At 31.8% G+C, this 14613-nt stretch overlaps 2 protein-coding genes and 1 long non-coding RNA gene across 4 annotated transcripts in view; 2 read left to right on the top strand and 1 right to left on the bottom strand.

Annotated features, from left to right (window-relative positions):
• Nucleotides 1-3507, top strand: part of LOC109537805 — a 5403-nt gene extending 1896 nt beyond the window's left edge. The window contains exons 2-6 of the mRNA XM_019904697.2: nt 139-320; nt 529-705; nt 1146-1327; nt 1382-2598; nt 3146-3507. Of these exons, the coding sequence (XP_019760256.2) occupies nt 139-320; nt 529-705; nt 1146-1327; nt 1382-2598; nt 3146-3285 (1898 nt within the window). The 3' untranslated portion in view covers nt 3286-3507. The remainder of the gene's footprint in view (nt 1-138; nt 321-528; nt 706-1145; nt 1328-1381; nt 2599-3145) is intronic.
• LOC125503342 lies at nt 3049-14612 on the bottom strand. The gene is made up of 3 exons (XR_007280753.1): nt 14527-14612; nt 14003-14173; nt 3049-3268 (listed from the first exon to the last, which is right to left on the bottom strand). It is a non-coding gene; the product is annotated as an uncharacterized LOC125503342 (long non-coding RNA).
• On the top strand, nt 5901-14126 carry LOC109537807 (lactosylceramide 4-alpha-galactosyltransferase). Of its 2 annotated transcripts, none has more exons than XM_019904701.2 (4): nt 5901-6120; nt 11652-12223; nt 13429-13671; nt 13759-14126. In XM_019904701.2, exons 2-4 carry the CDS (start codon nt 11664-11666, stop codon nt 14060-14062), a joined length of 1107 nt encoding a protein of 368 aa, XP_019760260.1. In that variant the 5' UTR covers nt 5901-6120; nt 11652-11663; the 3' UTR covers nt 14063-14126. The 2 variants fall into 2 exon arrangements, with proteins under 2 accessions (XP_019760260.1, XP_019760259.1); XM_019904700.2 differs by lacking the exon at nt 5901-6120 and adding an exon at nt 9299-9994.
• Nucleotide 14613: the final 1 nt, after the last annotated feature.

The following is a 14613-nucleotide window of genomic DNA, read 5'->3' on the forward strand; positions in this document are numbered from 1 at the left end:
ACTGTACATGTCAACCTTTATCTGCACGGCTTCTATGTCCACTTTGGTGGTCGTTTAGAATTTATTGGTTTCGTTATTTACTTACGTCTTACAATTCTAAAATCAGAAATTATTGATTATTGGTTTAACTATTTCCAGTCGTGAAAGTATCTCAATCAATCTGGATCAGCTCCATATCCCTTCTTCATCCAGATGTTGAATTTGTCAACTACTCAACAGTTAGAATTCTTCTGGACACGCATAGAAATCAGGGAATTATTGCTGTACTGTTGGCGATTAAAGGAAAAGAAAATCCTGAAGCGATTAAAAGGCACTTGCAGGTAAATGATGTCAAATTGAAAGAAGAAAATTTGGCATCAATTTTCTTCTTATTTCTAACAATATAAGCTTTTGTTGGAAGCATAATAATTGCAAACCGTAAAGCTCAGAATTTAGCTTTTCCATATATCATTCGGATATATTCTGCATCTATCAAAAACAAAATAGAAATAACGCAAATAAATCGTATAATTACACTGCTTTCCGCAGGAGCTAGTAAGGAGACGCGATAAGTGTGGAAACTTAATATTTGTAAGACTGCAGCAAAGATTAACCACCAGATGTGGTACTTACGGATGGCAACGTGGACATTTTGATTTGGAACAACATGTAAGCCTGGCAAGCTTTACTTATAAAGGACGAGCTGTTACTGAATTCAATATACAAGTAAGCTGATTTATTTATGTAAATAATAATTATTGTTCAAATGAATAATGTATATGTAGCTTCCAAGACATCAGAAACTGTATGAGACACTTGTAACTGTAAATATAGTTGATAAACATTTGAAATTATACATTCTAGTGGCACCGTTTTTTGAAATTACGATTCCTTCGAAAAATGCATGAACGTTTAAGTGCAGATACAAATGGCCATAACAAATCATAGTTAATTATCTAGCGAATAAAAAAGTCTACTTTAAGCATTCAAGTATTGATTTAACAATCATTCTTATAGTCAGAATTAACATTGGCCCAAAAGAAACATTGTAGTCGGAATTACCAAAATCAGTATTTAGGTCTGATTTTTTAAATATACCTTACAATTATATGAAAATAAATTATCCATTATCATGTACAATTAAATCATGCGAAAATAATTTTCAGGAATATGTGAGTGAAATTGTGTCCAAATACCTGCCCGCTGACCAATCCCCATGGCAGGTGATTATTATCCCAACTTCAGAAGACAATCACTATGTCTTGTTCAAGATTCACCACATACTTCTTAGTGAAGGAGTAAATGTGGGTGATCTTTTACCTTTGATTCCTCCCGCCAAACAATTTGGGTACGTTGTTTAGCTAGTCGTTGACATTTTGTGCTGAAACTAAACCTTTTATAGAACTGTGTCTCACAAGAGTCCCATAATCGATGTGCTAAAAAAACCGAAAGCAATTGTAGCCCTCAAAGAGAAGGTTGCTGATGAAGTCTCAAATTCATGGAATGAGTTTATCGGCACGTACGAGCCCTTGGAGTGTCCAGAGCTTCTTAAAAATACGCCGACAATAACGCAGTTCCTAGCAACTAGCTTCATAACTCTCATCTCTATCATTAAAGAATGTCGTAGGGGTTTCAGAGTTATTAAACCTGATATATTTTCCAAGTTCAGATACCTTGTCTTAACATATTGCAATGAAACCAGCAAAAGGCAAGTTTCTCTAGCGAATTTCTTTAGGTCAATTTTAGCTTCTCTTAGCCCCAAAAATGGTCTATATGTGGGTTTTCACATGTTTTGGTTTTTATTCGTTTCAATTCCAATCCGTTTGCCTATAGCGCTTTATGCAGAATCAGTCGCTCTCTATACATGTGTGACCCTCAAATACTGTCCCTACACGCATACAATTGTAGGGATTTTATACTACTACGTACCCTTGATTTACAACTCTCTATTTGAGGTAGTGGATATGATGAAAATATTATTCCTGGCGCCAAGAACAATCATCCAGGAGATTTTGCTTCAGGAAGAGTCGTTGCAGACCATCACGTTATGTGGCCGTAAAGCTGTAGCATGGAGTGATCCCGTTAAAACGGAACTGATAAAAAACACTGCCATGAAACTTGGAGTATCGGAAACAGAAATTTCATTGTCCGCTTGTGCAATGTGCATATCAAAGTACTTTGCACAAACCAACGAAAACATTCCAATCGTATTGCCCGTTACCATGAGGAACATCAGTTCCCAATATCTTTTCGCCACTGGTCCAAACATCAAACCCGAAGATTCCGTTAGCGGTATGATTTGCCTCAATCTTCCAATTGTAGATACGCAATCAGACGCAACTCAACTAGACAATCTCAGAGTTTTGGAACAAAAATTCAGGTCTTCTATTGAGCAACAGGGACTTTCACATTTGCTCACGCTGCTGCAGACGCGGTTTGGAATCCTAACTAAGTTTTTACCTTCAACGTTTCTAAGCGTTTATCTGAAGTATTTGTCGAGGAAGTATATAGTTACATTTATGGAGGTGTCGAATCGATATCCAAATGTTACTCAAAGAACTTTATGGGGACAGGAAGTCGTTAGTGCGATTTATTGGAGACCACCACAAGCTAATACAAGTAAGAAAAGTGAACACTGTTAGTTTATTTTGACGCAAAGTTAAGGAAAATGACTCAGCTTCTTTATTTAGTTTTGATTTTAGTATTATACAGCGTGAAACTTGAATCCAAGGGTTTAATGGGAAAAAATGCTTCAAACAAAAATAATTCACATACAAAAACTAATTTTATTGCGAGAACATGAAAATCAATACAAGCATTAGTATTGAATTAATTAAACAGCCATTTTAGCAAAACTAAAACAAATCATTTCTATGAAAATAGCCGGAAAGGTTAATGTGGGTGCAGTGTTTTTTACGAGAAGTGAAATTCTTTATGAAGACACAAACGGAAGAATTATATTCAATTTGATGATTAATAACAGAAAAACACGTAATGTGCAGTATTAAGTAATTTTATCGATGAAAAATTCGCGAAAGCAAAGAAACAGTAATAAAACACATTAAAATGCTTATTGTATGAGAAACGTTCTTCATTAGCAAAAATATATTTCATATAACAATTTAATTTAATATATAACATAATTTACATTTTTTCTGTTCTATAGGTATATCTCTCTGTATAAACGAATACGCAGACCATATCCGATTGGGTGTAATGTGTGATGCTCAGCTAGTACCTCATCACCCAGTTTTAGTTCGAGGATTTCCAGAATTTGTTAAGGATCTTGCTGAAACGATGAAATAAAACGAATGCAATTTTCCAACAAAATTTCGTTTTATATCCACTTATATGATATAAACTAAAATATTGAGTAACAACAAATATTGTATAAAATTATTTTAGGGCATATTTATTAAGCGAAGACAACTGTATGTTTTTTATTGGAACTATTAACTGGCTATACTAAGCTGGAAAACAATATACCTTATCATATCCACGCATGAAAATAAATTGAAATTCAAGCCACTGATTTTTTATTCTAGAAAGTGTTGAATATCAAATAATAAATTAAATCATAAAGGGGTCTAATCTTATCTCTATGAAACTATTCACCACTTGGATGCCATAATTATCTGCGATTTCTCGGAATTTAACTAAAGTTTGCATAATCGAAAGACTTATAAACTATGTAAATATGGCTTGAAAGGCGGACCATTTATTAAGTTTATTTGATTAACTTCATTGCCGTTCCATCTGTTTTAGTCATACATTGTATGAATGGAGAGATTGGTATTAATAACATAAAATATTAGAATAGGGCGCATCAGGAGAATCGTATGAGAAATGGTTCATTTTATCGAAATAAAACTTACAAGAATTTTTAATTCACTAACGTCCCAGGCTTTTTAGTACAATTTTCCGTTTTGGGACAAAATCGTCAAAAGCCTAACAATCTTAAAAGATTTGCCTATCAATTTTTATCTTCATACTAGATGGCAAATCAACAAACAAGGCTAAAGTGATTTAAACATCCAGAAAAAGTCCATACTTTGATTTTTTACTGTAAACTTAATTTTCTAAAAATAAAACACCATTTTTTCACACTTTACTAAATTATTGTTTGAGGTCTAAGAGGTCTAGGCGCAGATAGCAACCATTCTCTTGTTAAAGTCAAGATACCTCTGGAAAACTGTGAGAAAAGTGAACAAGCAGACGGCACTAAAAATTAATGAAGAAAAACCAAATACATGGCAATAACAAGAACAGAGCAAAGGAACAGAATTGGCGAAAATGCAGCAAAAGACCAGCCAAATTTTGAGAGTTCACGAATTTAAATATTTTGAACCCACATCACCTCAAATAATAGTATGCTGTATGCAAAGTGCTAATCGCTGCTATTTTGCCCTACGGAATGTAATAAAACCCAAAAACATACCCCAATACACGAAGATTTAGATCTACACAACAATTGTAAGACCCATTATGACAACACTAACAAAACAAGACGAAAAACGGCTCAAAATTTTAGAAGGAAAAATACTGAAGGGGATATATGTATCAGCAAAGACGACACATCACAACAATACCTCATCAGAGCAAATAAAGAGCTGGAACAGTTGTATAACCAACTAAACATAATTAAAGTAATGAAATGAGAAAAGATAAGGGCATGGTCTCAGGTCATGTTAAAAGACAAGAGGAGCAACCACTGATTAAACTGCTGTGGGAAGAGAATCCAGATGGTAAAAGACCACTCGGAAGACAAAATCAGATTTAAGAACCTTAAATATCGACGATGCAGAAGAAACCATGGATCGCCATAGATGAAGACAGATTGTAAAGTCAGCCAAGACCCATCCTGGGTTGTAGTTTCAGAAATGAGAATAGTTATTCACATAATTTTGCCTTCTATCAAGTATGACGAAATTAACTAAATTAGCAAGAAGTTTTACGAGAATGTGTAAATATTCAATTTATAAAAAATCCAAATTGATTTACTTTGCAAAAGCGGTTAAACATTGAAACTTACATTTTGGGACACGCAAAAAAATTAAATGGTGGATGTCTTTTAATGGAAGAAAATAGGAGTCATTTCAGTTTTTGCGCAATGTTTTGTTCAACTGCGGCAAATATCTTTAATAAGAATGGCTTTTTCTCACTTGGGTAATTTTTTAAATTTTAAATTAATTTTTAATTTTTAAATTGAGGAATTAAGGATATTTTTATTTATGTAATTTGCGTATATATCGATACCACAGCATAAAGATTATATATGCATATGATCTTGTGTCGATACCATCAAGCATGGTGGGCGGCGGCTGATAACCGGTTAATGTTTTTGATATCGAATATTTCAGAAACGAATTAATGTAGTGGTTGTTTTAATGCGTAATTTTCATTTTTATTTTTTATTGTTTTGTTTACTATGCTACTGCTGCTGCGGCCGCCGTTATGCTAGATTTGAAACCAAGTGAACCTTGGCTGAGAAGATAAGTCGCTGATTAATTGTTTAACTTTATTTGCTTAAAATTTTAAATAACACAACGATTGACGATATTTCCGTTTCGGAGTATCGGACCTACGCAAAGAGGAAAAGTATCAAAACCTACCACACCAACTATAACTTAAGGCATTGAACGAATTAATTAAGTATTCAATATTAAACATGACATATTTTACCTATATCAATACCTTTATTTAAGTGGTTTTTGTTATCTCATATTATTAAGTCCAGTCAGTCTTATATTATTAAGAATAGGCATTAAGAAATATCACAGAAAAATCTTTTGAATACCAGATTATTCAATGTGTACAAAAAATCAAGCTCTGAATTTTATTTTAATACTTTTTATTTAACTTGAAATTCGGTTAATTTTGATCTGAGGACTTAAATTGGAATCCTAGAACGACCCAAATGGAATTTTTGTTGTTGCAGATTTCTTTCCGCCACTGATAATGCTGATTTTCAGGCCTAGATCTCAGCTTTTATCAGTTCAGTACAACACATATATTCCGAACATGCTCAAGGCTGGTTGGAACTTTTAGCCATATGGAACCTTAGTTGGCTTGAGTACCTACTTATCTGTTGAAGTTACGTTTATTATTCGTGTTATTAGTGCGCCGTGCAACAGTTCGAGGGTAAGTTCTCGCCAATCTTAAAAATAAATTAATACTGCACTATTTTATAAGTTTAAGACGTTTATATTTGACACTATTGTCAGGTTTTATTACATTAGTCATTATTCATTCAAGTTTCCTTATGAGGAGAAATGTTTGCCTTCTTCAAGTTAAGTCTCCCCCGTTTATAGAGTTTGCCTTTATACTTTGCGCAGATAATTTAGGAAGGTAATATGCTAAATTTACTAGTTCAAGTGTTGAGAGTTCCGGTTTTTATGCATTTTAAAGCATAAAAATCCTCCCGGAAACTCCCCTCATTTATTCGAGCATGTGATAGATAAAATAAGTATATACGTAGCCAATATTTGCCTTTTTTATCACAATTCGTGTTTGGTTTATCGCAATGAATATACAGAATGGTTTTTTGCCAGGACGTAGCAAAGAAAATTAAACTAAGTTGGTTACGCAAAAGTTACACAATAATGAGATATGTTTACAGATTCAAGTTAGATATGTATTTCAATCTGTATACATTCTCGAATATTTGACTTTCGGCATGTCTCAATTCCTTTAAAATTTAGCCGCCTGATTTTTAGAAATTTTTGCACAATTTTTATTGGTAAATGTGATTTTTGTACAGCAAAATTACTTATCTAGCGGTGATAAAATAATAAGTTACGACCGTCAATATTTTTTTTTCAAATGGAACACTTGCTTTATATTTGAATTTTGAATTATCCCTTGAATTCAAAGTTCGTATGATTCAGGTACCATGTCATATACTTAAAATCAGCAGGACCTGAGGAATTTGCGAGTTAAACAAGATGCAAGAAGAGTTTATTGATCGCCTTGGATATCGTCAAGCCCTAAATAGCACACTTTTTGAATATTTATTTTCATTGTTCTGTTTCTTAAAATAAATCGGTTCTTTTCAGGACTAGATAAATTTGAAATAAATCGGTCCTATTAATTATTGATAGGTTCAATCGTAAATCTCCCACAAACTGTTCTGTTTAGGTACTATAGCACATGTTACCTGAATCATTGAAAATTGAAATAAAAAGAATGTATTTACTTCCATTTGAAAAAAAATAGTTGATGGTCGTAACGTCTTCTTGGATCCCTCTGTATAAATAAATAATATTGATACACAAAAATTGCATTTACAAATTTTACCAAACAAAAGTCCGCGAAATTTTAAACGAATGTAAACATTACTTATGGGACTCACAGTATAAGTAATTGAACGTGCTAACCAACAGCACTTAACTAATTTAGGCATCAGCCCCGTTCTTTGTTTGGCTTATTTTGGAGCTAGAAACTACATTTTCCGTTCGAATTACTGCTGATCAAGAAAACTTTTATGGTCATTTAGAGGGTCATTTTAAATTTTTGCTTTTGTGTTTAAAATTTTATTACATTTTTTTACAATTAATTTTAATTACACGTCGAAATTAATTGATTTTTGTTCAGAAGTTGTTTTTCATGAACCAATCGACTAAATTCCCAACAACTGTAAAATAACGACACTTCAATAAAAACATTTTTATTGCCATTATTGGATCTCTTTCGAGAACAACACTTGTGTAAAAGGCCTATTCCTAATTGGTTTAGTGGGGTTCGAAATTGGTTGTGATTACTTTACCATGACTCAAGAGATTTAAATTAGGTATTATGTGTAGTTAGTGTCGTACATACAAATAAACGATATATAAATAGATTTATCATCATCATCAATCAATTGCTTCTGAATATTTTATTAATTTGAACAATTTACTTCAGTTTAACTTTTGTGGTCGCCAACAGAATATCAGCATTTAACTGAACATTTCTTCTATGTTTTATACGTTTTACTCATTGGAGGGTAGATTCTAATAGATTTTTTTTAACACCATGTGATTGATTGAAATGAGTAAATATACAAATAGCCTTCAATTGACTGTCCATTTTCTAATCAAAGATATTTCAAATTATTTTTCATTTTCATCAAACAACATTTTCATATTAATATCAGATTTTTTAAGAATAATTTATCAACTCCTCACAATACTCATCCGTTTTGCCACTGAAAGTTCCTGCATGAATTTGTGTGCTTTGAGCCAACCGAGCGCTTTTGTTAAACTACCAATAGTAAAAATTTCGCCTGGTTCTTTCGCGGAAAGCTTTATTTCTATTCACTTTTAGTTTTGTTCATAAATGTTTTAAACATTTCCGTCTGCAAAAATAGCCTTTTAAACCGGACAACATAAAATTTAAAATTAAATAATATTTAAATAAAATTTAACGTTTACTTATCTGTAATATTTTTGTGAAACTGGTTTTATCAGTAGTAGAGTTTTCCTCTCGAACTTAACAGTTTCATTCTCATAAATTGTTTTTAACACACACATTCACAAGTACAGTTTTTACGTAAATAGTCTGTACCAATCTTGGATTCTCAAACACTTAAAGAATCCACTTCAAAGTTAGATTAAATCAATGTATTTAGCTATTTGATTTGTAATAATCAATTGGATGTTGCCGAACTGTGTGGCACAATTCTCATTTACACCATTTAGACGCGTGTTTAATGACTTCGGAAGATTTTTTTATTTATTTATTTTAATTTTTTGGAATTTTACTTATTGTTACTTTTCCTTGGATGGTGGCAAAAATCAACTAACGTCAACAATTGGTCATATAGTTCTTATAATCTTACTATATCTGAAATTATTTAAAATCGATTATTCGATAAATATTTAAATCTTAAATTTATGTTGACTAGCAACCGATCGGAAACATCTCTGAAATATGAATAATTGGTTCTACACTGTTAAACTAATTGAATCATAGGTTTAAACTAATACTGTGTTTTTAAACTTGTCAATGTTCTCAATGACTTCGCTTTGCTAAAAGTGTTACCACTTTATAAATCATTCTTTTTTATTTCTTTTTAGTGGAGTTTTTAGAGGAAATTACTCGTTTAGATTTCGACCACTTTACACTCATTTAAATTCATCAAAAGGCCGCTATAATGACCCCGCGGTCGGTCAAACCGTGGTCCCTGTGACACAGGCCGAAAAATTTTGCGTATTTGCCAATTCTACATTTGGTTTGTACTTGATTTCTTGTCGGACACATTTTGTAGGTATTCGGACTATTTTCGATTATTTTCGTTACGTTACGGTTAAATGATTTTTGAAATTTTAATAATGTTAAGTCGCGAGCTGCATACAAAATGGAAATTCTTTAGAAATTCGCTACTTTGGTGGACATTTAGCAATATGGTGTAAAAATGTATCTATTGAATTTTTCCCGTGCAGACATACTGCGAACTATGATTGCGTCCTTTGTTTTCTTATGGAAAAGTAGTGAATTTCAATGCGTGAAAAACGGTCGCAAACATATCCGCTAAAAACACCACTAATAAAAGTTGTTAATAAAGATGTGATCTATGAGATCAGCACATTTTTAATAGGGCAGACATTGATATTCCTAACAATTACTCTTTTTTCCTATTTGAAAACTTTTGAAACCGATATTTAGCTCTTAAACAACAAAACAATAAAAATGGGCGGCTTAATAGCCATAGAGTAGTGAGTTGATTCACCCCTATTCATATTAGAAACCCTCGCAAATATTCGAAAAAGCCTAAGAAATTCTGCGCAACTCACATGTCAGCGCTTAAATATCGATTTCTGCACCGTTCAGTTGCTAGTTTTGCTACTGTTTCTAATGGTTAAGTTTTCTTAAAATTTTATGGATATAAATAAGATACTGATGATAGACACAAAAGGGGATTGTTAAATGGTTGTTTTTACTGTCCATTTTAAAAAAAATTCCTTCGATTCCAAATAACAATAGCGAAACAATGAGGGAATGTGCACCAAAAATCTACAGATCAGCGAAACCAGATGTAAGTGAATAATGGATTTAAATGTGACTGTATAGTAGATAAGTGAATAATAGATAGACATACAAATTATGGTTTATGTTAGCTTACTATTTTCGTAATCATTATTCTGGGATAAACCTACCTTTAAGTGGCTGGTAGGCTAGAAAATGAAGATAATGTTATGTATAATATGAAAAGTAAATGAAAATAATAGGAAATATTGAAAATTTTAAGTGTAAATTTATTTTCTTTGTTGTAGAGGAAGAAAGCTTCTGAAGGATTCAGTTATTTAGTTTAATTTAATTTGATTTAATTATTTTCAAGTTTTAGTAACAATATTAGAACTACTACAATGAAAATATTTTAGTGTAATTAATTTTGAGGATAACTAATGCTTTTACCCGCTTCTGTTTCAAAAATACATATGAAATAATCGTAAATCATTTTTAAGTGAAAAACTATCTGTGTTCTTAGAGCAACGAAGATTCTGAAGGAATTAGTTTAGTTTAATTTGGATCAATTAGTTTTAAAATGCTAGTAACATTATTAGAACAAACTATAGTAGGTAATTACATTAAAGTACTTTTACTACCTTTTATTGCTGTCGTTCTTTAATAAGTACTAAGAAAATATTTTGGTGTAATTAATTTTGAAGATAATTAACGCGTCTAGCCGCCTCTGTTTCAAAAATATATATATGGTAAATAATCGCAAAAAACGGAAAATTTTAAGTGAAAAAGTATATTTGTTTTAGACGAACGTGCGAGGGAAGGTTCTGAAATATTTAGTTATTTAGTTCAATATTGTAGTTTAACTTAATTTGATTTAATTAATTTTAAAATTTTAGCGAAAATATTAGAACAAATTATAGTAATTTTCTTATATACTTTTTATTCTGTCATTATTTAGTAAGTATTAAGAAAATATTTTAGCCTACAAATTTTGAGGTTAATTAATGAATTTCAAGAAAACGAAAAAAATACTTATAAATCTTAAATTATTAACACATTTTTAAACATTTATTTTTGCTCTTGCGATGATGATGATAGCAAAACCTTTTAACAAACACGTTTTTATCATTTTTTAAAATTTATTTGCTAAATTTATATTATTTCGTTATTAATCATAAGATGTTTAGGCAAAAACTTTAGGTGACTGAATTGTTTACTTTTTGCTTTGATGTTGAATCTATTTTGTATATTTTCCACTCTAATCAATTTCGACAGCGGCAAAGCCCCAAAGTGCGAAAGCTTTATATGATAGTAAATTATGAGACAATAAGTATAAAGTTAGAATTTGAACATTTTATACCTATCTAATGGTGTTGAAAATCACGAGCACCGTACTCTTAACCAAAAGGTTTAGCTCAATCAATCATCATCTCAATCCCAAATCCAACTCTAATTAATATTATCCGATATCTACTATTTTCGTCAACTTTTTGGTGTTATTTCCATTAAATCCATCTCTAATAAAGTATGCTATTTGAACCTTTCAAATTGATGATGCATTTAAAAACTTTGAAAGCCAATTTTTTTTAAAACGGGACATTTAAACTAATCTCATACAATAAAGGAAGCTTTGATACTGATGATGGCTGGTTTACATAGATGTTTAAACAATAAAATTCGTAATGTTCCTGTTTTAGTGTATCCTGTAAATCATTTTTTTGCTTCAGATCACGGCTTTAATGGTCTTCAGTCGGAATTTTCGACTTTCAAGGAAAAAGCAACTATTCAGTGCCGTGTTGATAACATGTCTGATTACTATATTGTTTCTGACTATCAGCATTCCTGTTCCTGGCGTCGTGATGAATCTGTATTACTGGGTAAAACCTGACAAAGGAGTTTCTTGTCATTACATAAAAACGGATCGAGCCAACTCCCTAAAGGATATTTCCGACACGTATCCCAAAGAAGGAAGATCGATATTTTTCCATGAAACCAGCTGCAATTCATTTAGAAATGGAAAAATAACCATAACGGCACGCCAAGCCTGTGCAGTCGAAAGCGCTGCCAGAATGAATCCAGATTATGATGTTTATCTGCTATACGCATCTCCAGGAACATATAAAATGGAAGATACAGAAAGCGACAGATTTTTAATGGAACTGTTGAAGTATCGCAATGTGAGAATTTATCATATCGATATGGACCGGTACTTTATGAACACGCCTGTTGAATCTCTTTGGAAACAGCAGCAAATGAAACAGTCGCGGTTTGCTCAGTCTCATACGAGCGATGTTCTTAGGTAAATCTGTGTAGGTAATATTGGTTTCAATCATATTATACTTTACATTATTTTGAGTGATTGATTATTAGTGGATATGTTGAGGCTTAGTGAGCATTTTGTTCATTTGGAAAATGTAGTTAATTTAAACTGGATTCTACAAATAAGTAAGTAGGTTTTCTGGTGTAGGGCTGGGTCAGTAAGTTTGCATCAAACTGACCTTTCTAAATCAGCTTTACTAATTGCATCCTTAAATAATGGCTTTGGGCCACTAAAGGGTCTTTTATTTAAGGGATTTTTAATTATGCTAAAAAAATATTGCATTGGGTCATGATTTACAACCTTAAGTACCTTAACACAAATTAAATGTAAAACAGAGCGTTAAAAATAGTTTCACAATAGAAAAATGTTGAGCTTACTAACAGTCTAACTACATATCCTCAGTACTAGTGAGGATAGTTGAGTTTGGCATGAAATACTTAACAAACCTTTGGGGAATCATAGAATATCACTGCAAAAGCGTGTTATTAGCCAAATAAAAATTTAACTGCGCGCCACTGGAAGCAGCTGCCTAGTTTCCATTGCATTAGATTATAATTTTTAAATAAAAAAAATGTCTCCTTTTATTTTTGCTCTAATTTTGATGAATGATTAAAACTGAAATAAATAATATATAACGTTTTGTGGTAATTTAAGTACACTTTGTCCAATTTTTGGAATGATTTTGGAAGACCACTTCTAATGAAAATTGTGACGAAGTGTACTTGAATTATTCATTTCCGTTTTGAACTCACAAAACTGCTTGCTTAAAGTGGAAGCAAACGCAATAAACAAATTCTGATTGAGCAATTGTAATTGTATTAAACTTTTCTAAAATAACACATTGAATAATATTAAAACGACTTCTTTTAGCACACTTTTATAATGTAACGGATGAAGTCCTTTTATCAGAGACACTTTTATTATGAAATTAGCTTTTGATGTAAACAAGCAAATCAGTTGCAGAATATTAAAAGGTCTCAATTTGTACTTTTTGATTAAAAACTAACCAATTGAAACGAAAAAAAGTATTGATAATGTTAATTGAAAGCGCATTTCGTCGGCATCAAAATATAAACAATTTTAAAGAAATTATATATTTGTAGTAGGAACATATTTTTTTTACTTAATTTTGACTGAGGTATGTTGAAATAAAAAAATCCGCTTTATGATGGAAAAATTTTCAGATTTCTTACACTATGGAAATATGGAGGAATTTATCTGGACCTGGACGTGATAGTCACAAAGAGTCTTGATGATTTAGGCACTGATTTTACCGGATTTGAATCAAAAACATCAGTGGCTGCTGGCATTTTGAGCTTTAACTACACTGGAGACGGGCACGATTTTGCTAACTCCTGTTTGGAAGATCTCAAAAACAATTTCAAAGGCCATGATTGGGGCTGGAATGGGCCAGGAACAGTCACCAGGTGAGAAGGAATGAAAGAAAAATGTATTTACATCTGGAGTGAAGTGTGAAAAAATGTTGGTCATTCTAAATCGGCTTACAATTTCAGGCTCATCAAGCGTTTATGCGAAGAAAACAACATTCCAAAACTAGTCAACAAAACCTGTAAAGGTTTCAAAATCTACCCACCAAATCGATTCTACAGTATTCCGTGGTGGAACTGGAAGTACTTTTTCCAGGAAGAATTTCTCGATTTTGTTAAGAAACAAACAGCTGATAGTTATTTAATTCATGTATGGAACAAGTTTAGCACCGACACCAATATTTCATTACATTATGAAAATGTACCATACCTGAATTTCGCCAAACTGTATTGTCCTGCAGTGGTTGCACAATGTGATCGATATTTTTAGTTGTTTCTAGATTTTTAAGTTTTTGTACACTGTAAATAAGAAAATAAAAACATAATAATGCAAAGGGTTGTCCATATTTCCTGATTCTGAAACTGCGGATATTTTCCATGTCTGAAAAATTTTAATGTAGAGTATACAATCAAGCAAGTAAATTGGATTCTAGTAATAAACTCAGAATTAACATCTTTTTAAACTATCTAAAATCAATTTCAAAGTTAAACCGATTATTTGAAACAACTTGTTTTAGCGGATTGATGAGTTTAATTATGCCTTAAAAACGTATGAATTTATACGAAAATTACTTATGCTTTCCAACTGATTAATTGAACCTCGATATCAAGATAAAACAATTGTAATTAAAAATTGCATAAAAATGCTCAGTTTAAATTTAAAAAAAGCATCAAAACTTTCGCAAATTTTGAATTTGAACGGAAATTTGAGACCCAGAGACAGTCTGCATTTACCATGCAAGAAGTGTAACCAACATCAGAGATGAGAAAATCGTTCCGAAAAAGAATCGGCAAAGACGCAGTCTGGCTCAGTCTTCAAAC

This window comes from Dendroctonus ponderosae, unplaced genomic scaffold, assembly GCF_020466585.1.
Source record: "Dendroctonus ponderosae isolate FM_Combo_2020 unplaced genomic scaffold, Dpon_F_20191213v2 Dpon_F_20191213_2, whole genome shotgun sequence".
In the NCBI taxonomy this organism is placed as follows: domain Eukaryota; kingdom Metazoa; phylum Arthropoda; class Insecta; order Coleoptera; family Curculionidae; genus Dendroctonus; species Dendroctonus ponderosae.

Coding starts and splice junctions, on each gene's coding strand:
- LOC109537807 (XM_019904700.2), top strand. CDS start 9,950: ATGAGGGAATGTGCACCAAAAATCTACAGATCAGCGAAACCAGAT. Junction 12,224..13,428: donor CATACGAGCGATGTTCTTAG/GTAAATCTGTGT, acceptor AAAAATTTTCAG/ATTTCTTACACTATGGAAAT. Junction 13,672..13,758: donor GGGCCAGGAACAGTCACCAG/GTGAGAAGGAAT, acceptor TTACAATTTCAG/GCTCATCAAGCGTTTATGCG.